General features: G+C 45.2%; 1 protein-coding gene across 3 annotated transcripts in view; it reads left to right on the forward strand.

Moving 5' to 3' along the window:
• Positions 1–2,586: 2,586 nt before the first annotated feature.
• The window catches only part of LOC309694382 (xenotropic and polytropic retrovirus receptor 1 homolog), a 39,243-nt gene continuing 15,606 nt past the window's right edge, over positions 2,587–26,223 (forward strand). The window contains exons 1-2 of one of the 3 annotated variants that reach the window (XM_082514447.1): positions 2,587–3,076; positions 14,395–14,446. In XM_082514447.1, the coding sequence (XP_082370573.1) occupies positions 3,008–3,076; positions 14,395–14,446 (121 nt within the window). In that variant the 5' untranslated portion in view covers positions 2,587–3,007. Of the gene's footprint in view, positions 3,077–13,427; positions 13,606–14,394; positions 14,447–26,223 lie in introns of those variants that run through there. The other 2 variants (XM_082514448.1, XM_082514449.1) reach the window with 2 other exon arrangements.

The following is a 26,223-nucleotide window of genomic DNA, read 5'->3' on the forward strand; positions in this document are numbered from 1 at the left end:
ACCGTGGATCTCCTGCCTGAGTGAGGCTGTGGAATAACCAGTATCACAGTATTACTGGCTGATGCGGTGTCATCATTAAACATATGCAATCATCTCATTTTACTACACGCCAGCAGGTCCCCGTGTTGTGTTTTCATATTTGTTTTTAATACGTCAAAATAAATCCGCATCTGATCGAGTCAGGCGCTAACACGGAGAGCGCATGCGCAAACGTTCCGCTGGTCAAAAATAAATAATTAATAAATAAATAATAATACGGAAAACAAAAAAACGTCACTCGGTTCCAAAGGTGGCAACGTCATATATGTGGCATTCAAGTGTCATTGGAATCTACAGCTCACTGAAATCAATGACTGTAAAAACCAGTTTAGCTGAATTTCCAGGCACACAGCATTATGGGAAAAGATGAATGAAGTTCTAATGTCAACATGGCATTTAAATCAAGCAAGGGGCCCCCGCCTGATTTCATAGTAGTGGCTGTAGTTTTACATATTAGACCAATCTTCTTCAGATAGCTCTATTTCAGCCTCTTTCTCCATTTCTACATTTAATATAGGTGGGAGACAATTTCCTTTCAGTTTGTAGTGTTGAGTATATCATAGACATTTGGTTTTTTAGCACTTTCCCTTTAGATATGTTTATAAAGATCTGAACTAGAGATTTTCTCTCCTTAGACATAATATTGTTATTAAAATAAGATCTTAATTGGAGATATCTAAAAAAAAATCACCTCTCTCCAAGTTGTAATTAACTGACATTTGTTGAAAGGTATCTAAACCTTTTTCAGATGATATTTTCCAGCATGCAGTGACACCCAGGTTGCACCAGTTTTTAAACCCACTGTCAATATTTGCAGGGCTGTATCATATGCTGGTCACCGTAGTATTCTCACATCTCTTTCAAACGTTTTATCTTTAAATTCCCTGAACCAGATACTTACTGGTACATTTATGCAGTAGGATACCTTATTTAAAAATGACTGTATCAATGATTTATCTCCAAGAATAGTCGAAAGGGGAACACGAACTTCCGCCTGGTCCATTTCTTTCCATTTGGCGTCACATGTTGAGTCGCATCATGCAGTCAGGACTCTGACTGTGCAGCCTGACAATCATTTTCTAGACATGGAAGACCATGCCTTCTTTATTTCTAGATAATTACAATGTCTTATACTTTATTCTAGGTCTGTGTTTTCCCCAAATAAAATTTGAGAACATTCTTTTCCATTCGATAAATTGCCTAGAGGACACCTCGACAGGCAATGCCAGGAATAAATAAGGCAGTTTAGGTAATACCGTCATTTTTATTCATTCATTGAACCCCTAAATATTTAATTAAGTTTTTACTCCAATTATTCTTTGAGGAGTTTTAGAATATATTTATCTGGATTATATTTAAAGGTAAGAATTTGAGTTTTATGAAGATTTAACTTGTAACCAGAGTATGAGCCATACGTATTGAGCAAAGATAGTAATATTGGTAGGCTAAAGTCAGGTTTAGTAGGAGTCACCAGGACATCATCTGCATATAGACAAACCTTACACTCTTTGCCGTTAATGGTAACTCCTGTAACTTCCTCGCATTGTCGAATAGCCTGTGCCAATGGTTCAATAAACAGTGCAAATAGAGCAGGGCTAAGAGGACAGCCCTGTCTACACCCTCTTTTAAGAAGAACTAAACCTGAGACGTCCCCATTAACCTTTATCCTGGCAGAAGGACAATTATATAAGCACCTCAAACAACTGATAATCTGGTTATTAAAACCAAAACGTTTTAGAACCCGATATAAAAACTCCCATCTAACAGAATCAAAAGCTTTTTCAGCGTCAAATGGCAGGAATTTAAACTGTTATAAATCATTTGTTGTCTGTCTGTCAGTAATAGGTCGAACAAATCTCTCATGCATGATGTCAGGTCCTTTTAAGCCTGAAAGAACATTCCCATCACAAAGTAGAAGCTGCAATCAGCTTTTGCCAAAGTGACTATCCTTTATTTATGCTGGTAGAAAGTCTCACTGACAGTAAAATAACCTGTGCTTTTAGCTTTAAGATACACAGATGAGGGCTTGTAGGACATTTTAATCAAAACAAAACGTGGATTATATATGAAACATAGACAAGATGATGATGTCACCTATTGGTGATGATGATGTCACCATCACCATTGCCATTACGAATCCTCGAGTTGTGAAAGTAGTGTGATCATGCTGTGAAACAGGATGCTACAGGCACACTGGCTACCTACGTGTCTATTACAGATGCATAAGCAAGCACACCCGGGTGTCTCCTCTTTAACTCTAATGGGCACCTTCGTTTCCAGAGTAAACATAACGCTGTTTTCAGTAAGAATAAAACTAGTGACTGAGACTATAAGAAAATCATTACTGTATCAAAGAGCAGGGAAGACTTCAGCTGGAAGCCTGCCATTAAAAATGTATGGCATTTCTGCGTTGGCCTCATTCGATAAATTTAAATGTGATGACATTATGACGCTGAGTCCTCTCTAAGCCAGCTCATTACCTCACCATTAAGCTTAAAAACGACCAGTTTACTCCCCACATCTGGTGACATCTCACGAAGAAAGCCACACCTCGTTACACCCACCACTACTTTACCTTCGCCGATCTTCGGCCCGTTCTTATATTTCCCACTGCACGCGAACGCAGCGGGAGACAGGAGGTGGAGAGAGGTAGAGGATGAACGACAGCGAGCGAGGAAGACCCAGCTAACGCCAACACTGTTGGCCTGTCCTCCAGAAACACAGCGATAAAAACAGAATTACGGTTTTTATCTTCAGCTGAGATGCAGCTCCGCGAACACTTCGTCGAGTGTGTTTGAGACAGCGGAGATGCTGTGCCGGTAGTTAGCTAGGTTACCCGTAAAGACAAAAGGGCACCTCTCTGAGCATAATCTTTGGATGAGAGTCGCTGTGTAAGCAGCGAAAGCCTCCCGCTGCCGCCTCCCGGCTACAGTAACGGTAGGAGAGGAAGACTGACGCCGCGGCCGACATGAAATTCACAGAGCATCTGTCAGCTCACATCACCCCGGAGTGGAGGAAGCAGTACATCCAGTATGAGGTGAGTTAGCTTCACGTTAAACCTCTACTAGCAGCTAGTTAGCACACTGGCTAACTACACAACCGGTTACTTCATTTTAGAAATCTTATTTAAACATGGCCGTCGTGCTTTAACAGGAAAAACACACAGGGGTCCTTCAGCGGATGTGCTTCAATACAAGCAACAGCAGGTCGTTAGCGTTAGCCAGGCAAACTAGGCTAGCTAGATTTGTGTTGTTGCTCTGCAGGTTTGAGCCGCGGAGTCCCGTGTGTTGGCGTGCACGCGCGTGTCCTCCCAGATGTGTTTAGGAGACAAACCCGTTTCAGCTGAGTCATCGTTTATCGAGCCCGTTAATCTTTGGACCGTTAACCCCGGTGTCTGTGGTTAACCAGCTGAGCTGAGTGTGGGCGGTCAGGGAGCGGTGCTCAGGTCGACCTGTGAGCCATCAATGCCATCGATCTCTGCTGGAGCCTGATTGGCACCAGGGTCTGTCAGTGTAAACAACAACATACATGAACAACACTGCAGCCTCACGCCCTGCAACTGACCGCATGCTGCGCTCGTCAAGGTTGCTGTGAGCACTCCGATGGGAATCGGACAAAGCTCTTCAGCACCATCAACCAAATACCAACTGAGGAAACATCAGTGAGACCCAGCAGAGCATCGGGGACTCGTGTAGGCCCTGTGTGGATTTTTCACGCTGAATTGGCTGTATTACAGATTTCGGCTCATAGTCACTGCCAGTGTTTGTTTTCTGCTTTCTTTTTACTTTGTGAACTAACTGAAATAAGATCGTTGTTGTCCTCAGAGTTCCCGTGTTCCCACTTGCCCCAACAAGAGTTCCTGTTTAGAGCAATAAGTTTATGGGCTTCAAATCCCAGCAGTGGATTAATAACACCAGGTAGAGTGATGTTTGTGCAGAGCCTCAGACTCTAAGGTGTTTACGTATTCATTTTTGGCAAAGTTCTGATAATTTGTTATCTTCAGATATGAGCAGAAGGAAACCTTTTGTCAACTTACAACCAAATCCTTACTTGCACCTTGAAGCCCCAAAGTTAGTGTAGAGTCTTGAAGCGCCAGGCATAGACCACGATAATCCTGGACCTCTGCGTTCACATGCAATCAGTGTGTAGAATAAAGTGGTTGATTCCAGTTGCAACAGGCCAATAAAAAGACATGCATCAAATATCATCTGCTGTTACAGCCTCTGTCAATATGTATGTGTAGACATAAGCTATAAAGTTGCATCAAGAAGTGTTGTACACCGCCTCGTTGTGGCTGGACTCCAGTGTCATGTTCCTGTCTTCAGGTTTCCTCTCGTAGCTGTGAGCAGCGGTGTCGGCCTTTTTGGTGACAGTATTTGCTCACAAGTCACAGACTGGTACAGCTGCACTGAATTTGCTAGCATAGCAAAACTGGAGCCATCAGGATGAGTAGGAGCTTGTTTACATACTTGTTTGTTTAGCTGAAGCATTGATTGGGTCAAATCTGCATCTCTGTATTTGTCAGTCTGTGTGAGCTGGAGCTGAGATTCTGGCTTGAAGTCAGAAGCCATCAGTCGTCTCCTCGGCTTGTTTTAATCTGGTGTTCCTTTTGTGTGACATTCACATTTAGCTTGGAGCCAAATACCTTTTCCAGAAGTTAGAAATGGTATTAGCAGCCTTGTTCGGTGTTTTATCAGCCTTGTAGCTTTTTAAAATTCACATTAGGTTAGCACAGCTCGGCAGCTCCAGGCACTAATGTAATCACCTGTAATCACAAAACAAACAGCCTCAGCTGAAACAGAGAGTTGCTGACTTGGAGACAAGCCGGTAAGGTTAGTCTGATGGAAGTGTCCATCAGCAAAGAGTGTTGATGGTGGCAAGCTGCACAGACACACAAACATGTGCACACAGAACAGGGAATTTTGTCTACATTTACTTTCTGTTCAAATAAAGACTCCTGCAGCTGTTGTAAATGACATGCATCCAATCGTTAACTTTAGCCCAAACCAAGGTGACGAAAGAGCAGTCTGCTTAAAAGACCGTCTAGAGGAAGTGCGTTGTTTGGCCTGCTGTTTGCTCTGTTTTTACCTGTAAGTCCATAGATAGAAGCGCAGACATGGACAGATGCGCAGACATCTAGGACCACCCTTAGTTGTAGTATGTATGTGTGCTAATGTAGGGTGGCTGTAGCTCAGGTGGCAGAGCAGGTCAGCCACTAATCAGAAGGTCGGTGGTTCGATCCCAGGCTGCCTCCTGGCTGCATGCCAACTATCCTTGGGCAAGATGCTAACCCCATGTTTGCCTACTGGTGGTGGTCAGAGGGCCCGGTGGCGCCTGTGTCCGGCAGCCTCGCCTCTGTCAGTGCGCCCCGGGGTGGCTGTGGCTACAATGTAGCTGCCATCACCAGTGTGTGAATGTGTGAGTGAATGACTGAATGTAGTGTTTGGGGTCCTTAGGGACTAGAAAAAAGCGCCATACAAATGCAGGCCATTTACCATTTAATGAGCGCGTCCAGAGACAAATTTAGCCGGCGTGGACGTATCAGGAGGCAGGATGGAGATGACGACATGTTGGGCCACAGCTTTAACAGTGTTGTTGACGCCATCAGTAGAACGTGTCTGTTTGGCTGGGACTGTAAGTACATCTGTGTCTTTGACACACTCAGAGGCAGTTTTCACTCACAGATAGGAGTTTAGGACTTTATAACTATAAACGGTATTACAGCAGCACTATTTTATCTTCTGTTCACACAGTTGCATACGTGTGGGATTAATCAGTCTGCGGGTGCATGCATGTAATGCACGGTTACAGTGGATTACCTGCTGGCAGTCAGTTCAGAGCAGTATTATTCAGATGACCTTGAATTTCTTGGTCTCTCTGACATAAAATCTGCATGGTTGGATAAAAACTGTTGTGGAATTCCTCCATAGATTTCAGCTCTGGCTTCTCTCCCATCTTGTTCATATAACCTTTGTTTGAAAACGCCAAATCTGATATATCTTTGCTACGGCGAGGGAATGACGAGTATTTCAAACAATGGCCGTGTATTTGTTACTTATTTCCTCCGAAGTTTCAGAGGCTTTCTTCCTGCCCCTGCAGTTTTTGGACACAGACCAGATGGAGCTTGTTGTTCCACCCAGCTGTAAATCTGGCCCCGGGCCGTGTTAGTTTTAGTCCTGTGAAGATGTGGGACCCGGGCCTGTGACGTTTGCAGAGCCGTGGGGTTCAGGGCCGTTACATGTGTGCGGTGTTTTCTGTCAGCTTGTTTGGGTGAAACGCCGAGCAGCAGAGGCCCATAAACTGAGCTGACATGATAGGATGTCTGCTAAAACAAACCTTCTGTGTCGGCGGTTTTCAGCATGCTCCCACTGACTGCAGTTTTCCCAGCACTGCTGACATTCCAACACTGTGCAACTTGTGTTTTTTACTGAAGTTTTATCATCAAAGCGTGAGAAATGTAGTAGTAATGATAATAATACTAATCCAGGGTCAAACTCTGTTGACATGCTGGCTCCATGTAAACCTGTGGAGGGAAGCAGCTTCATGCAAAGTGCCAGGCTCGTAGTGCATCTACCAGACAGGCGCTGTAAGAATAAAAACGCCTGCTGGTCATCCGTATGACTCAACGGGCTCATTGACTACAAACCCTGCTGCATGACTACATGGCTGGAGCTCTGGGAGTCTGGGTTATATTTTTCTGTATCAACAGTTGAGATGTTTGTGTGTGTTGGAGGACGAAGGTCAGGATAATGAACCAGACAGAAATGGGAGAAGCGAGTGGAAAAGAGAAAGATGGGACTGGTCGGCTCATTTAGTTACCAGCTAATCAGGTGTAATAACAATGAAACCATTCTTCTCATTGTTTGTTTGTATGGTTCAAAAGCACAAATAGATTTCTTTCAAATCTTTTCTAACGTTCATAAACAGCAAATAACCTGATGCTGTGTCAGGAGCTGGTGCAGACGTGGTGTTTCACACACAGGACTGCAGCTGCAGCCAGACTAACTTCTTAACTCGATCATAGAAACATGTATAAAGTTGAGTGAAAGTGTATGAAACATCAAACTTGTACTACAGCCGTAGGCGAGGCCGCGTACAGAGTGGGTGTGATGTCACACCGCTTTTATAATGGCGACGCTGGCCTGGTCTCAGACATCCAAGTTGTCAAACGCACCTCTGCCAGCTGATGTCCCACATGTGTTTGAATATTTGCACATTCCTGGTAAACTGGTGTTTCTGGTTTTTCTCTAAATGAAGAACCAGTATCGATCCTGCAGAGTAAACTGTTCTGCAGCACCCTGCTTGATACTGAGCTAAGGAGCATCAATGCAGGAACCATGCATGTCTTTAGGCTTGAAGACTGAAGTTTATGCAGATGAAGCCCTTTCATTAGCTTCCACATTACAGCACTCGTTAAATGGGGATTCTTTTGGGCTTCGTCCTGCTGTGGTGCAAGCGCCTGTTTGCTGCACAAGTATCTGGGTCTGCTATTGATGAACTGATCAACATTTGTGATGCGTGCACCCTGCAGTGTGTGAATGTGCTTGTGATCCACAAAGACCTGCGTGTGCATTGTGCAGAAATGTGTGGGTACTGCTGCAGGACAAGTCATCCTGGTAACAGTCTGATCAGAGATGGAAGGATCTAACCCAGCATGCTCATAGACCAGGGGTGGGCAACTCCAGGCCTCGAGGGCCGGTGTCCTGCAGGTTTAGATCTCACCTTGAGTCAACGCACCTGAATCACATGATTAGTTCGTTACCAGGCCTCTGCAGAACTTCAAGACATGTCGAGGAGCTAATTTATCCATTTAAACCAGCTGTGTTGGTTCAAGGACACGTCTAAAACCTGCAGGACACCGGCCCTCGAGGCCTGGAGCTGGACACCCCTGTCATAGACCCAGTGTTGGTAAGGTGCTGACCATGGTGTGCATGTGGCTCTGTGAATGAATCACCAATCCTGTCATGGACTCAAAACCAACTGAAAAATACTTACAGAAGATATTTGGAGACACGCATGATGTGAACTAAGACGCATCTCACATTATACAACGTGGTTTGTCAGTAGTGTGGATGACCTGCCGTAGCTTATGTGCCTGCTTTGTCATTGACTGCATTTTTCCAGCACACCACTGCAGCTCAGGCTGTGCAGCAGAAGTGGAAACTGAGCTGCAGCACTTCATGGGAAGTTAGTTTGCTGATGATAGCTGGTTTCAGGTGGGTGAGGAATAGAGAAGCTGACAGTGAAATGAGGGTTTTACTTCAGGCGCTGTCTCAGTCAGAGGACATTCAGAGGAGGCTTTCTGAATGGTGACAGACCTCATTAAAGCACAAGAGTTGTTTTTTCCACACTCTGGGATAAGACTTGGATAGATGGCGCATGTAACATTGTAGCATGTTTCCACTCATGTTGCTACAATTAAAAGTTGATTGTTTTTACTCTACTTACACTCAACCACAACGTGTCTGAACAAAACTGGGCGGTGTACAGTAAACTAACTGAAGACCACAGGTTCTTATTAAGCTGAGTCATCTTAAGTACGTAGGCTTACATGTACCTGTAGAGCGAAGGGCCTGTGTTCGTCTGGTGGGCGAGCTGCTGGGAATCCAAACGTGCACCAGTGTGAAGCAGAGCTTGTTTTAATGAAAGTTTCTAAGCGTCCAGCTCCAGGATGGAGTTTGTGATGGTTGGTGCAGCAGGACTGGAAAATCATTCATAAATTCATAGATGCCCACCCCTCTGTGAAAATGGCCCTTTGGTGTTTTCTGTTATGCTTATACTACATTATCTCCTGCTGATCAAACATGGGCAATTTAAGCTTTTAAAAAACACCACACACACTTAACATCCTAACATCACCTATGGACGGTGTTGTGTCAGACTACCTGCCCGCATTCTGATTTTGTAGATTTTGATATATTCCAATAAAGAAGGATAACTGGGTCTGTGTTGTTGCTCGTCTTCAAACACCAAAACGAACACAATCACACGTCACTCCTTGTGAAGAGCTTCAGAAGTCCAGACTGAACCTTAATGACTGGCCTGCACAAAGCAATTACTTGAATCCTATTGGAAAGTCTGTGAGGTGAACCGAAGACCAAGGTCCGTGCCAGCACAGCATCAAATCTGGAGGAGCTTTACACAAATTCACCATCACTACAGTTTAAAATAGAATAGCAACGATGTGGCCAGCTGATGTACTGAGCTGTAAACATGTTATTTGTCCTGCTGACGCTGACAGTCTGACTTAATTTTGGACCAAGTGGCTTTCAGAGTTTGCAGTTTTTACACTTCCATGTTGGTATTTTTCACTCAGCCTTGGTGTTTCGTTGGGCTCTGTTTGTTAACCTCTCAGGTCACTAATGAACCGGCTCCCGTCAGCTAGTGTCTGATGCCTTCTATTTTAGCCTAATTCAGCAAATATGAAATATGGTTTATAAGTTGGTAAGCAATTTTCTTATTCTACTTTTTTCATTAAAGACTTATTTTTTATGGCTTTACCACAAATGAGGAGAACATACATGTTGCTACAGGGGTGGCTGTAGCTCAGGCGGTAGAGCAGGTCATCTACTGATCGGAAGGTTGGTGGTTCGAGTCTGCATGCCAAATATCCTTGGGCAAGATACTAACCCCAAATTGATCTCTGATGCATCCATCGGAGTATGAATGTGTGTGAATTAGATCAATGTGCTTGTGTGAATGTGTGAATGCACAGGTTGTGTAAAGCGCTTTGAGCGCTCAGAAGAGTAGAAAAGCGCTGTATAACAACCAGTCCATTTACCATTTGAAGCCTGAACCAAAGTTTGCTCTCCCCCCTGTAGCTCAAGGGGGAGAGCATCTACTGATCAGGAGGTTAGTGATGCCTGCACCCCCCCAGTGTGGGTGGAGGTTAGCTAGGAAGCACTAAAAGGTGCTTGTGTGAGTGAGTGTGGCATGTTGTATGAAGAGCTGTGAGCTCTGGGACAGTAGAATAGTGCTTTATAAGAACGAGTAGCTCGAAGTCATCTCTCCCAGCTCGTCATCAAACTAAACTCTGCTCAGAGCTGATCCAGGGTCAGGGGGACAGGTGACTGCTCCTAGACTTCATTGTTGTTGTTGTCGACCCTGCTCTGATGAATATTTGTGTTCTCTTCACTCAGCTGTACAGTCTCCTCTATCACTGAAAACTAACACAGCTGCTTCTCCTTTTCCTTTGGCTCATTTCTTCATTTTCTCATATTTGCTTGCATTTAAATCTGAACCCCTGTCTCTCTGTGTACTCGGCCTGTACCACTACACTCGCTGTCTTTGGATCATCTACCCACTTTCACATAATGGTATGATCCCAATCTGTCTCTCCGTGTGATTGGCCACATTGGATGCTGAGCAGCTGAATCTTCAGCTCTTCCTGACTGAGGTCGGCTCGTTCATGAACAGCTATAATCAACGTGCACTGACTTGTAGTGACTTTCAAGAACATTTCAAGAACCCACAGAAGAACACTGGGAACACTGGGAACATGGCAATTGTGGAGATTAAAGGGAACAGAAATAAAGGCTTCAGTGTCATAACCCTCATGTCTTTCTGCAGCCAGAGGCACACATGCAGAAACACCAGTGTTGGAAAGACTGAGTAAATATGTGGGTGTAAAATGATTTACTGCTGATAATGCTGGGAGCACTGGGAGCACTGGCTGATGCCTTCAGATGAAACTTCCCCGCGTGCGTCCTGTCACATTCAACTTTGACGTCTGTGTAAAATTTCCCACCTGTCAGTGTGTCTCTGTGTCCCACAATGCTTTGCAGCCTCTGATGGAAGCCCGCCCTGACAGAGCCTCGTACGATCTGCTGGCCCCTGCTCCTGATGTCTGTACAGTAATGCATGTTGTTGTTTGTTATTTGTATGCTGAGTTAAATTAAAGCTGCAGACATCGGCCTGCTCTTTTCATATGAAGCATACGGATCTGTGGAAAAGTTCGACAGCATCTTCTATACAGGTAAAGTCAACGTGAAGCCGGTCAGACAAATGTGGCCATGTGCTGTTAAAGTTGTGTTTGTTTCATCGTTGTAAACGCACACAGAGGGCACAGGGTCAGACCCTCTGCTCTGTTTACCCACAAATGTTAGCTTCATTGAATCAACACAGCTTTTTCCTTTTTAAAAGCACAAACTGTTGACCAGCTAGTGTATGTTACTAACCATCTCTGCACCTGCAGCAGTGCAAAGTCCAGATGTTTTGCCATCAACAGGCATCTGGAGTAATTCAGGCTGGATAGCTGGTCGCTGTTCTTGGCAGATGTGGTGTAGTTAGTTTAAATAGTTTGGTTTGCTGGTGTGGAGCTAACGTTTAAGCGTAGTCAGAACATTTTCACTCGAGCTAAAGTCAGGCCTTTTGATAGGCTGTTTCAGGTGCTAGCATGCTCTAACCATTCCAAACCCAGATGTGTGTTTGGGTTCATTCTTCTCTTTGTGTCCTGGTTGCAACTGTCTAGCTGTTGATTCTAGCTGAAGAATTGAAAGGTAGTCCTTCATTATTCTCTCAATTTTCTGGAAACAGCCCAGTTCTTACAGTAGTCGTAGGTTTGAACGCCTTCCAACCATGCTTCTAGTCATTGTGGCCACGTGGCTCAATCCGTGTCTCCTCTGACCATAAAAAGCCTCTGAGTCCACGGTGATGTCAAACTGGCTTCAGTAACTCTGATTACTGAACACTGGTGTTCCAGCAGTTTGTAGTTCATGGCAGGCTTCACCCTCAGGATGTTAGGAACAGGTCAGGAAGCACTGACTCGTCTCTTCTCCTCTCAGGGAGACAGTTTCCTGCAGACCTTAGTAAAGTGGTGACACCTGAGATTAACTTGTGTATAGATGATATCAGACTCTCGACCGATTTAAATACCCTCTGCCAGGAGAGTGGCCGATGCTCCAGACGCTTGTTGCTGGTCTGGTCGAGGTGCAACTTGTGAACATTAGTGATTGCGGATGTATTTGTGGCCCTATGTGGAATAAAGAAAAACCGATGCAATAAAAAAGGTGCACATTAGTTCATGGTGTGCAAAGAAATCAGTAAACTTGCTGTGACATCTGTGACAGCTCCTCTTTGTTTCCACGTTCATCAAATAGGATGATGTAATCAGATACGAAGGTTGTTTCGATGTACTTGCAATTAAGACAAACCATAAAAGAAATGAAATCATTATTGAAGGCTCTCTAATGAAGCTAATTACATTAGAGGTCACCGAGACATACCAACACATGGAGGCATTGTCTGCCATCACAGTCAGCAAAGCTGTTTTCTGACGGCTGAAAACAAAGAACTGCTCAGTCAGACGTTAATGCTGCTTTAGCTTTTAGCTCGCATCACTCGTGCGTCACCGGTGATGTCACGGCCCTGCAACAACTCTCCCAAACGCCTCACCTGTCAGCAGCCCTGGGAGCTCTTTAAATTCTGCCACAGCACCTTTCAGGCTCACATCTAAAGAGCAGAGCTCCTTCATATCTCGTCTGCACTGTGGACACAAGCTGGGGGACAGAAAAATGAGGAACAACCGAGAGATCTGGGTTTTTACATGACACACATGTGAGCAATAATCCAGTTATGACTCATATAATCCTTCTGACAGTTTGGTGTCAACAAAGTGTTTGTGTGCTGGTGGGCAAGGTTGGAGAAAAGAGCGAGGGAAAGGAATGCATGAAGGAGATTAGGGAAAGATTTCCAACAGCCAGTGAGGAAAAGATGACAGCAGAGTGTAAATGCACAAAAAGGAGCACTGCAGAGAAACCTCACCGTTGGAGAGAGAGATTTGTGGTCAGCTGGTGTGGGTCAAAGGTACGCCTGTGGTGATCGCCACAAGCTGCGAGAGAGAGAGCGAGGCGGCGCTGAAGGAGAAAGAACAGAAGTAGGGTAATCTGCGGGGATAAGCACAGCCGCCCTTGTTCCTGTTGAGCTGTGTGTTGTGTTTTGGAAACTCGCTCCTGACCACATGCTGAGCCAGCCTCCTGTGACCACCAGCATCTTACTGTATGTCACACATGCTGTGGGCCTCAGGACCAGTGTGGGAAAGCGCTTTGGAGCTATGGCGCAGAGAGCGCTTTGTGCTGGTCGTAGGCCTTGTGTCAGGGTGATGTTCGATAACAGCAGCAGCCACTTTCATTAGTTACAGAGCAGCAAAACAGGCTAAAGGTCACCGAGGCAGGTAACTCCTGCAGATGACACATGAGTCATCATGTGTCATCAACATCTGTCAACCAGTAGGACCAGTATGTACTGCACTGGCCCTTCTTTCTGCAGTATTGATAGCGATAGCACGGCCATTCTTCACCACCACTCAGATGTTGGTATCAATTGTGTCTGTGAGGAAGACTAGGGGGCGTGAGCTATTTCAGCTCTTTATCGAACGTTTTCAACATTTAGCCTGGACACGGTTAAAGACGTCAGGGAGGTGTGAAGAGCTGAGCCCAACATCAGTCAGGCTGAACGTGGATGCAAATGTGTCATGAAGCTAAAGGAGGTGCCTGAGCCTGTGTTGGAGCGCTGATGGTTTTCCAGGATAGAGGGGTCTGAGCTGTTTTTGAGCTCCGCTTCTGTCAGGTTTGTATTGACCCAGTTCTTTCCCTGGTTATAGCTCACCTGTTCAGTAACAGTGGGATTGTTTCATACATCATGCAGTGTAGTGTGTGTCCTCTTCTGTCTGTCCTTCAAAACTACAAAAATGTGTTGTTGCAGAAACATCGAGCCGGGCCTGCAGGTTTTATTGGGCATTGAAGAGCTTCTGCCTTTTTATCGATTTCCTACTCTGTGATTAGTTGCATTGTTCCAGCACTGCAGCGAAGCTTAGGCCTGACTGCGTGGGCTGTCGTTCGCCCCGCTTCACTGCTGCTCGGCTGTCCAGCAGGCCGGGCCGGCACACAGTGAGCTCATTGTGAGCCGGTGCCCTGCTGGCATTCTGACTAACTGACCACTCTACTATCTAACCCTGGAGCAAGCGCTGATGAAAGGGGGCGACTGTCCTGCTGTCCTACTGCAGCTCACTGAGACTGGGTGACTCCTCGTCCTCTCCACAGTGGGGACAAAGCACAGCGTACACTGCCCCACAGTATGAAGCAGGCTGCTTTATTAAAGGATGGGTGAAGAGCTAAATAACAGATCAATAAAAGAAATAACAGACTACGCTCTGTGACTGCAGGAGAATGTAATGAGAGTATTTCTGCAGGTTGTTTACAGCAGGTCTGAACACCTGATGAAGAAAACTCATCACAGATGGGTCACACAGCACTGTGATATGCTGCTGCTGTGGAAGCCGATCACTCTCATTGACCTGATGATAGGATATATATGTTTGTACAGGAGACTGATCTGGTGTTTTTACTGTGTCTGCAGGCTTTCAAAGAGATGCTGTATGCTGCTCAGGACCAGGCCCCATCTATCGAAGGTATTACATGCATGCACACACAGTCATGCAACTTCCTGTTTCTTTCACCTTCTCCAGTCTTACTTATCAGAGCTGTTGCTGTCTTGCTTTGTACTGGAAACTGTTGTGTTATCATGTCGGTGTAAGACCACGCGTGTTACACGTTTATATTTGTGCCACAGCTGAACATGGTCCAAACCCAACAATTCCTAAATACTGATGTTCAACAAGTATTTAAAGATATGATCATGAAAACCTGGCCTACAGCTCAGTGTGTTAGGACAGCTGGGCACAGACTGGGGGCAGTGCTCACACAGAGTACAAGCGCTGCCCAGTTACAGCCTTACTTACATTCAGTTAGGCTGATTGATTGATCCTGAAAATAACGATTAGTCAAGTCCAGTATTCTCTGTTCCAAACACAGAATATTCAGAAAATATATTTACTGCAGCTACTGATTATTTTAGTAATCTATCGATTATTCCATCGAGTAATCCGATAACTGATCCGATATACGGCATCGGTCCGATCCTGACCTAAAGTACTGGATCGGATATCGAGGAGAAATGAGAAATGTAACCCGATCCATCAAATATCACAAAGCACCTCACAAAACCTGCGACAGGGCGTAACCCGGCTCGTGACCTCAGCGCGTCGGAGCAGTACGCGTCACGTGACAGAGCGGCTGTTGCGTGCGGGACCTGTCGGCGGGCTGGCGTTCACACTGAAAGCATCTGGAGCCGCGCTACGTGCTGCCAAACCGGCATCTCGGAGAAAGCTATCCCAGAGACACAAAGCAAGTTCCTCTGTGAATGTTTGTGGAGCACTCCCACGTTCAGCCTCAGAGGCGGTATATGGAGCTGGGACGTCTGTGACCGAACGATGGACAGACTCACGTTTTACTTTGGAAAAAACTGTTACAGGCTGAACAAAACCCCAAAACATGAAGAACACCTTTTTCATCCTTGTGTTAAGTTTAGAAATGACAGAAACTTGAGTCTGAGGTTAAACATGATGGTAACGGCTCCGACATCATCCTGATCCACTCTGGATGTGTATGTGCAGCTGTAAGTGCTCCACTGTGCAACCTGTTGTTTTTTAAGTTGTTGAATACGAACATTACTTTGCACTCCTTTTTCCCAGAACAGAGTTTCTGAAATCTGCATTAAATTGCATTTTAATTTACTTTTGAATATTACTTGAAGCACTTAGATTGAAAGTTGAGCTAAAGGTTTAAATACAAAGATCAGCATCACTGAACTGTGAAATCCTTTGGCTGCAGTGAGCATGAACTTGCAGGAAGCTATAAACAGTTTTATTGATTACAAAATGGACCATATCGGATTCATATCTGTATCAGCAGATATCCAAATGTACGATGTCGTATCGGGCATAGAAAAGTGGTATGGCGCCATCTCTGGTGTGAACATGGATCAGGAACGGGTCACACTTGGTTTGTTGGTGAGGGACTGATCACAGGATCGAAACAGCTCACCGTCTCAGGGACGGCTCCGCCTCTTGGTCTTCACTGTCACGGGGCCGAGTGGCCTGTAACGAACAAGACTCAGGTGCAGAGACAGCAGATGATGTAACAATTATTTATTAGGCTTAAGTGCAAGAAACGTAGCAAGGACAAAAGAACAATAGGACGTGGAGTCTGACGTGGCGTGGCCTGGGAAACGTGGCGAGGGAACGGGGCCTGAGATGCAGAGTGGAGCTGAGCAGGGAACAGTCACACTGAGGAGAGAAGACAGTGGAGTTAGGGAGGTGGTGGAGGCAGCTCTGCAGTGGCCAGTTGTAAGAGTGGCAATTCTTACTTGCAGTAGGGGACAGAGTGTTGAGAGGGGGGTGATGAGAATCCAGGGGAGGCTGAGTGGCGTGGAAAGGCTGGCCTGAGTGTGAGGGCAGGCAGGTGAGGCACACAGAGATTTTCAGAATGATTGCTCGGTATCCTGAGTCCGGAGGTGGAGCGTGAGCCAAGCTGAATACAGCAAATGTGTTGATGACAAACTGGCAGCGAATGAACACCAACGTGTGGCTTAAATCCCTCTGGCTTGATTGCCTGCAATAGGCTCCAGGTGCGCAGGAGCTGGAGGAGTTGGCCCCGCCCAGGGGCGGATCCAGGTAAGTTCAGGAGCCTTATGGAAATTCCAGCCACCCACCTCAGACCCTGACACTTCACGCCGTGTAAAAGGACTCGGCTCCACGTTACGGCGAGCCGGCGTCGCTGCCTGATGTCAGTGTTTGGGTTGTGTCAGGCCTTTTTCTCCACGCGCTGCTCCTGAACACGTTTCTATTGCAGGTCTGATTTTAGTCGCAAATCTGGGTGAAACTTCCTGCTAATAACTGATCTAATGTCCCTACATATCAGCAGCAATATTTAAACCAACGTCAGTGTTGATTTTACAATAAATGTGTTGTTCACTAAACAAGTTGCTGCTCATGGCTTTGTGCCTGTTTGCAGCAGCTTGCTGAGCGTTTGTGACTGAAGAAAGCAGCGCACATCATTACTGAGTGGGAGCCCAGCAGCCCCTTCAGGTGTCCACAGTGGGAAGCACGAAGAGTCTGACTGCAGTTTAATGTTAGCCCAGGTTTCATGTGTATTGCAGTGCAGGCATCTGCTGCCCAGCAAAGATGGGCGTGTGATGGAAACGCACACGTCTGTCTTTATGCAGTAGTTTGGTTTGTTTGCACACAGCTTCATCTGGATTCAGCTGAACACATGAAAGCCCAGGATACAAACAGCATCACACTCTGACTGGAAGTGCAGTTCTTTACCTCCAGTCATTTTATATGACGACACTTCAGCCTACATTATTGCTTAATTATGTGTCTTTGCAAAAATACAGCAGCAGGAGCCACAAAATGACCAAAATTTAAGGCCTCAAATCATCTTAGAAAGTCTTCAAACCAGTGATCAGAGGCCTGTGTTCCATCATGTAATGACAGGCCTGGTCATGTCACTGCGCTGCATACTTAAACTTGACTTAAAGCAATACTAAACAACGTGACTAGCACAGTGCGCTTTCCTGATCTTTCATCTTATTTTGACAGAAGCGACTTCAACCACTTGAAGGGCCTATTTCTGTCCCAAATGTGATGTTAGAAAACCCAAACAGCAAATCGTGTCGCCGCTTCCACTGCTGCTTTGCACCAAACATGGCTACAGCTGCCAAAGGACCATTGATCCTGCGTATACGGCTGAGTGCTATTAGTTTTTAATCAGCAGCAGAAGTGAAGCGAGTGCTGCTTTGTGAATTCAAATATGATTTCAAACCCGAGGACCTGTTTTAGGCTCTAGTCCACGCACAGAGAGTCAGCGGTACAGACGGAGTGAAATGTCACATCTGTCCAGTGTTTCACGATGCGAGCATCCAGATGGAGTTCAGAGGTGGTGTGTGAAGCCGATCACGTCTGAACTTTCACACATTCTAAACTGCTTACACAGAATAAACATGTTTCTGTGTGAATGTAAAAATGACATGTTTACCTTGATCACAGTTTTAAGATAATCCAAGCTCTGGTCGGCTCACGTGTTTGGTTGTGCTGAAGCACGCTCTTCAGTTTGATTAGGGACGGGCAGTTAGCTGCTTATTGTAGCTAGCACAGGTCATCATGTGTCGCTCACGGTAGGGCTGCCACGATTCGTCGACCATCAAAATCGTCGACGACTAATTTAACAGCCGACGTGTCGTTTGAAGCTTTGTAAGCTCCTGAAAGACGCAGGAATAAGTAGCAGGATTTAAGCGTGTAGTAACGGACTGAAACAGACAGTGGCAGCACTGCGTGTACAAGGATGCCAGCTGCCGTTGAACACCGAAGAAGAAGAAGCAACTCCGGTATCATAGCTGTGTCCAAATTCAGGGGCTGCATCCTTCAGAGGCCGCATTTGTAGGCCGATTACGTGACAGCGACGGAGGCTGTCCAAATTCAAAGACTCTGCGCCTGACAAATGCGTCCTTCATTTCCCCAGATCTGAAGGATGGGTCGGGTGTATCCTTCGTTGCCCAACCTATCCCAGAATTCATAGCGCGGCCCAGCCAATTCCAAGAGCACCTGGCTGCAGCCACTGGGGAGCCATATTGTGACCTCCACAGCAGCCGGAAACACTTCAGTTAAATCGACTTTGACAGCGAAGACTAAATTGTGTTTTTGTTACTATCGATGCTGCTGAGAAATAAACGTGGTTCTAAGTGTTTTAACACAAAATCACCATCCCTTCAGCTTGTTCGTGGCCAAAAGTGTCCGTGTCTTATGTTTTTGTTTCTTTGCTACTTTTTCTGCATAAAGGTTTTTTCATAAATATAAAATAGTCATTACTTTTTACTTTTTTGATCCTTCAAACACCCTTTCCTGGTTCAATGCACTTGTTTGAAGACAACCTCAAAACTCACCATTTCATATATCAGCAGCGCTACTGGAAATGATTGTACAGCGGTCCCTCGCTATGACGCGGTTCACCTTTCGCAGACTCGCCGTTTCGCAGATTTTTTACAGAGCATTGTGTTCTGCGTCCTGATTGGCTGTACACCATTGTCAGTCAGTCTCGTGTGGTGTCTCCTGTACAGCACAGAATGCGTTCAGCTTGTCAAATTCACATAAAACTTCGATGGTTAGCAGTGTGACTCTGACGTGCTGTATGTTTGTGAGTTTTCTCCACAACAAACACAACAGCGTCGACGAAACGTCGTCACCTGCTGGTGCCTTTGGTTTCATTCTATAACACTGGACTTACTTTTCTACAAAGGTTTGAACTTTGAGAGTTTAAACAAGAGAGAGAAGTGTGAAATGTTCATGCCTGTCTGAGAAAAGTGTATAAAGTTTGTAGTGAGGGCTTTTACAGCCTTAAAACATCTGTAATCATTGTAAAAACTAAAGTTTCACCTACCGCGGGTTATTTTTAGAACGTAACTCCCGCGATAAACGAGGGACCGCTGTATTATTAATAGTAGAGTCTGGGACATCTAATTGATTAACATCAACATTGATTATTGTGCACTGTTATCTCTGTTCAAGGAGAGCAAACAATATGAAACTCTCTCTCAGCTTGTTCGTTGCCAAATATGTGTATGTTCACAAAATGCTATAAAATGTATATTTTATAGCATTTTATAACTCCGACATGGTTTCCTCAGCTGAATCACAAAACATTGTTCATGCATTTGTGTCATCGCGTTTCCATTATTGTAATGCCCTGTTTATCAGCTTGGATAAATCCTCTCTTTCCCGCCTCCAGGCCAGCGGCCAGGCTACTAACTCACGTCACTGCTGGTTTATATTCTTCACACTGGCTCCCAATAGATGATGAAATTCTTGTTTTAACATACAGAGCACTAAATGGCCCCAGCTTCTTATAAAATACTCTGCTGCTCGTTGTCTTCGCTCACAGGCTCACAGTTTGTTGGTTTCTCCCCGAACACGACTGAAGGCGAAAGGGGGCGGAGCCTTTCAGTCGTGCCACCACAGTTACGTTTGGTTGACTCTGTGGAATCCTTTAAAAAGCAGTTAAAACTTTATTATTTAAACAGGCCTTCTGTTAATCAACACTTCTGAATTGTTTTGAATTTGCATTGTTTATATTGTCTATTTTGTTACTTAATGTTTTCTTTATTGTTACCTTTGTGTACAGCGCTTTGTAAGTAAAGTAAGTTAGTAAAACTTTCAAGATAAAAATCACAAAGTGCTTCACAGAAGCTAAAACCTAAAAATCAAAATCAACCAAAAGCAAGTTTAAAAAGATGAGTTTTTAGCTGCTTTTTAAAAGCGACCACGGAGTCCACAGATCTCAGGCTCAAAGGGAGAAAGTTCCACAATCTGGGGCCACAGTAACAAAAGCTTTGTCGCCTTTTGTTTTCAGCCTCGTGTGTGTGACTGCCTGTCTACGAAAAGCGCTTAATAAATAAACCTCACTTACTTATTAAAACATTTTTCTACTTTTACCGACTTTAAATTAGCTCCAGTCCTTTTCATCAAAACCCAAATTTGATCTACATTCTTTTTTTACTCTTTAAATGCCAGTTAGCTCATATATGTTACCAGTGACGTTTCAGATAAAAGGTGATAAAGTCCTAATGGGTTCATGAATCTTTGTATTTTGTTTCATATACAGTATATGAAAGACTCCCAACCTTTACGATCCACTTGCAAGGTTTCCACTGTATCCAGGCAGAGGACGTGTTTCCGGCTACTGTGGAGGTCGCAATATGGCGCTCCACAGTGGCTGCAGCCAGACCCTTCTCGCCAATTCCAGTTTCCAACAGTGGCGGCCGCTACTCAGTTTTAATATTACTCTTATTACTTTTTCTGGGTCACAAAATAAACTTTTAAGATATTTTCAGGCGAGAATGTAGCTGCGTAAGCTTCAAATATCTGCTCGGTTTATCCAGACATCACATATTTGTAAAGGTGCTCCGACGTTTTCAGAGACGTCTGCCACCCACCAGCTCGACAGCTGACCGGGAGCTCGAGGCTCACTAGAGCCGGTGTTCTGACAAAACAACCTACCTATCAAGCCGTCCTACTGGTTGTTACTGACTCAAAACAGCCATGTTTTTGCTTTTAATAGTACACGCCTATTATTTGATCCTACCCCGATCTCGTGCGTGTGAAAAAGGTTAGTATTAAATGTCTTACTTCGTTATTACAGTTGATACTTGTTTTCCTTAAGCTGTCGTCAATCTGTTAACCTTTCAAGCTAACATGCGTTTTTTGTTTTTTGTGCAAAAATACTCCAGTTTGGAGTCTCAATTGAAGTCATCTTTCAAGTCTTGATTTAGTGCTTCTAAACTTCTGTAAACGACCTAACGAAGCATCCTAGCATACAAATGCAAAAACTGTGAGGAAACCATGTAACAGCTTCTAATAAAACAGCTGAGTTTCCCCTCCATGATTGTGTGTTAACATTAGATGACTGTGTGCTGGAAGCACGTTGTGATCGTGTGATTTGGCCATCAGAACGTCCTACCTCTAGATATGTATGATGGAAGCATGAACCACGTAAGGTAGTATATTCTGATAAGGTAGCACGGATTGATAGACATGATTATAAATTTATGCTACGGTAGGATGTTTTGTCAGAACACCGGGGAGAACAGCGAACTCCCATCGCTTTCAACCCCCCGCGGTCTTTCTCTACTCAGGTTTAACATGGTATATAAGTCACTGAGAGCAGCGGTCCCCAGCCACGGACGGTTTATGCCCGACAATATTTTCACGGACCGGCCTTTAAGGTGTCGCGGATAAATACAACAAAATAAAACTGGTACCGGTACCGAAAAAAGAAAATTTATTCATAACACACGTGAAAAGACCCAGGAACACCGAGTAAACGATAAAAATGATAACAAAATAACGCTGAAAACCGAAGGACCAAAGGACTCACGCACCGGTACCGGTCCGAGGCCCGGGGGTTGGGGACCGCTGCCTTAGAAAACTTAAAAATGTTACTGTTTGGCTTTGTGTTTTGTTTGTTCCTCAGTAAATCGGTTTGGCTGAGATTAAAGTTCTAGTTTTCACACAGCTGAATAAACGTCACACAGAAAACTGATTATCAGAAGTGTGAGATGCTGCAGAGTTTACTCCGGTGTCCTGTTATAGTTTAGATATGAAGGAGCAGCTGAGGTTATTAAACTCCACCGAGACAATCTGCAAATTTCATTAAAAGTGTAATAAACTATCATCATGTCTTTATTGTTAGTTAGCACAGACCTGAAACACTTCAAGCTGTAAGCTAATGATGGTTATATGAGAGCAGATGCTGCTGTGTTTTACGTCCAATGGATGATGATCTGATTAGTCGAGTAATTACAAAACTAATCTGTGAGCAGTCGACTGTCAAACGAAGGGCAGCTCACGGTGGTTCATATTTAGAGCTACAGGGAGATGACCTCAGCTGCTTAATTATGAATTGGGATGAAAAACATCATTGGTGAGCCTGACATGTGTCATAACCCTAATGAGTGCTATGCCTGACTTTCCTCTTGTGATGTCAGTGTTACAGATTAATACCAGTCCCAGACCCACATCTGTAGTTCACATGGCTTATTGATGCTGGGCTGAGTGACATGTGATGGAGGGTGGGTACTGTGTATGGTCCCTGATCACTCAGTCACACAACACTCACCTGCTGCCTCCCACCAAAGCTACTTTGTCAGGTAGATGTGCCGCTGCTCTGCTCTATACCAGACGACCACATTGTTATTGTAATAGCAACGTACTTATTAGGCTGTTTTCCCAGCATCGTAATAATGTTTGTTAGAAATGTAAACATGTCGATGATGTTAAATGATGCACAGACAGCAGTTTCCTGTAAATGACAATCAGCGATTGTCTAAACCTGCGTTTTGCCAAAGAAAGCTTACATCATGCTGAGCTGGCGTCCTGAAAATGCTGCACGAGGTTGGATACAGATTACAGAACGATGGAGGTTTCAAAGGAAAGTGAATAAACTCTGATCATCCTCAGTCGGGTCACACAGCTTCACCTGAAGCACACCTCGACACGCTCCTGCGTTTCGCCCATCACCCTGTTCACATTCCAGTCCGTGAATAAACTAGCTGCCATGTTTACAGCAGAGTGCTCCACCTGAGCTCACACTGTCCCACTGTTGTTTGATTGAGCTCCAGTCTGCTGACTGTGTGGCCCACTGGCCCCACAGTAAAGTTCCCTTTTCTATTACACCTGTATGTGATGTGCACTAGCTAAGGTACACATAGCTGTATGTTAACGAGGTGGAAGTGGGGAACGCACTCTGGCGCCCCTCTCCCCCCTGCAGTGGGCGTAGCTGCACACAGGCAGCAAACGCTGTTGCACACGATGCTGAAAAAGCTCCACGAGTGGGTTAAAACCAGCGAATACAAAAGAGCTCAAATGTTCTGGGATCCTAACAGCACCTCTGAAGATGAATGCTTTGTAGTATACTGTACACTATAGATGGTTCTGGTGTGGTCTGCACCGCCCCGCTGTGTGGTGCCGTGTTATATAGTCACACGTTGCTCCCCACGAGAGGCTGTGATTCACGGGCTGGTCGTCCTCATATTTGTGTCCACGTCAGCTGACATGCACTTCCTCTACTTTGGTTTCCTCTAGTTTTTCCCGTCTGACTCGTCTCTCTGTCACGTGTTTGCTCTTCTGTGATAATTACATTATGTAGGCGTTGGTATCGTGTTGGTTTATTAGTGAAAATATGTTTTATTGGAATAATTTGTAAAATGAATCAAATCTCTTAACTTAATGTTGAATAATGATTTTGTTAAATCAAACGTACAGTTGAAAGTTAACACTTCTTCTTCTTTGCTGTTACTGCTCTTGTTGAGGTCAAAGTTTCCCTGTTCCCTCAAAAATGGTATCCAGTGTTTGAAACGACATTATCATGAGGGCCCTACTGCCTGTACACTCTGGCCACGAGAGGCTGCACTGTTGTGCACCAGGACACGCCCAGGACCCGCTGCAGCTGACGGTGTTGGATGGAGCGAAACGATGAGGCGTTCTGCTGGATTTAGGCCAAGGTGGTCTCAGTTCATCGTCCAGGGATGAACCTGCTCCTGTCTGTTAAAGCACAGGGTGCTAAGGCTGGACCTGCCAGCTCTGCTATTCTGAGGAAATGTTAGTCGGCTCAGCACAGGGCCCACCTGTGGATGCTGGGCCTTCAGCCCACTCCATAAAGTCTGCTTCTGATTGTTTGGATTATTCACACCAGTGGGCTGTGGGCATGCTGTTTGTCCTTGCAAAAGGAGCAGATGCCGGTCCTGCTGATGGGTTAAGGCTCTTCTACGGCCCTGTCCTCTGGGATCTCCTCCATGCTCGTCAGACTCTGCTGGGAGATGCAACAAAGCCTCTTGCATGACATGCACTGATGGAGGAGCTGGACTAACCTGTAGCGTTGAGATATTGCTCCATGCTACCAGTGATGCTACCGACTCTTGCCAAATGCAAAACAAGACTGCTACTCTTGGACCAGAACGCTTCATCAGTCCAGATTAGTGACGAACACTGGATGAAATCACAGAATGCAATTTATGCAAAGTGTGCAGCTTTACATGGACTCAAAGAGCAAATGCATTGATGCTGTCCCAGAGGCCGGGGTCCACGCTGCAGGGATAAGTGGAGCGCTCTTTGTCCGAGTCAGAGACTTTGTCAGCCTGTATCAGACGGAGTGTTGTAACCAGCCGTGCAGGATCACACTGCACACAATCACTGAGGATAGTGTGTTCGCAAGAAATGTTTCTGTGCAGCTGCACTAACACCTCACTGTAGGTAGTGGGAGGAGTTTAATGCTGCGTATCCACGAACGGTAAAGGAAAATCTGTGTGGAAGAGAACGCGGTGGCGTTCCTGTCGCACGTCTGTGTTTGTGAGCCCGACGTGGCGCCTGGGTACTCGCTGTAGTTGCTACGTTCCACAAAAGAACACACGAAATGGTGCAAAGCAGGGTGTTGCTAAAAAACATACTTGTCAAATGGAAAGTATAGGCTTTAGCTGAGACACAGACATGGCATAATGGTAATAATGATAATAATCATTATGACTTGACTGAGACACGGAGAGAAAAGAGCCGAATAAGGCCAAAACGGGATAAGGAGATTACGGTAGTCTGACAGCGGTGGCTGTTTGTGTGTTTGTGCACTGCTGAGAGAGGGCGAGGGAGTGGTTTGGACACGCCAATTTAGTTAATTTGGTGTCTTGTCTAAAAGCAGCCACTCTGAAACACAGTGAATCACTGAGTGTGCACACTGTGAACCACCTGACCCCGCTGTTGTTTGCCTGTTGTTGACGTGACAGCAGGCTCAGCTCGGACACACAAGTCTGCTCAGGTCAAGTTTACCAGAATCGGTGACATGTGACGTTGTTGAGATGAAAATGGTCCAAATTACAGGACGGGTAACGGTCTAAAAAAGCACATGAGTCAGTGTCCAGGTAAGTATAGCACTCCTGCCATGACATGCTTGAACAGAACCTCATTTTCATGATACTGAGGGAGACATTCCCACTGCCACTCGTGGCTTTGATTAAAGTGGACACGCCCACTTTCCACTGTCCGTGGTTATTTTGCTTGTGTCAGGTGATTTCAGCAACGCTCCGTCACCGCACGTTTGTGCACATTTCAACAGCGTTTTAACCCCAGCGTAGTCACATGTTTGTTGTCTGTCTTACTCTCAACGGGACCATGAGTCAGAACATAAACTCTGCATTAAGATCATGAAACAATCAGCAGACTGAGGACGAGCAGAAAGGTCCGTTTGGTCCTGGGCTACCTTCACCAAGCACATGTTGCTTTCCTGCACTCCTGCTTTGAAACTGCTCCATCATAAGGTGCCTTTGTCTTTCTGTCACTACAACTGACCAACATTTACAAACTGCACTTGAAGTTTGACCTGAAACTGGCGACTGAGCCTATAAACCATCAGAGGAGAGCTTCCAGAGTCAGCAGGGATGTCTTCCTAACACTTACACATGTTTGTTTTAAATGAATAAGAACCAAAGGTGCACAATACTGACAGTGAACACACTTACATGATTACAGTGTAACAGTTTCTCATTTGGATGGAAAGTAGTTGAATAATAATGTGACATAACAAACATACAGATGCATCATTCAGAACAGGGGGTCCAACTCCAGGCCTGGAGGCCCGGTGTCCTGCAGGTTTTAGATCTCACCCTGGGTCGGCACAGCTGAGTCACATGATTAGTTCTTTCCCAGGCCTCTGGAGAACTTCAGATACATGTTGAGGATTTAAATCAGCTGTGTTGGATCAGGGACACCGGCCCTCCAGGCCTGGAGTTGGACACCTGTGATTCAGA

The sequence above is a fragment of the Aulonocara stuartgranti genome (assembly GCF_965226115.1).
Source record: "Aulonocara stuartgranti genome assembly, chromosome: 18".
NCBI lineage: Eukaryota > Metazoa > Chordata > Actinopteri > Cichliformes > Cichlidae > Aulonocara > Aulonocara stuartgranti.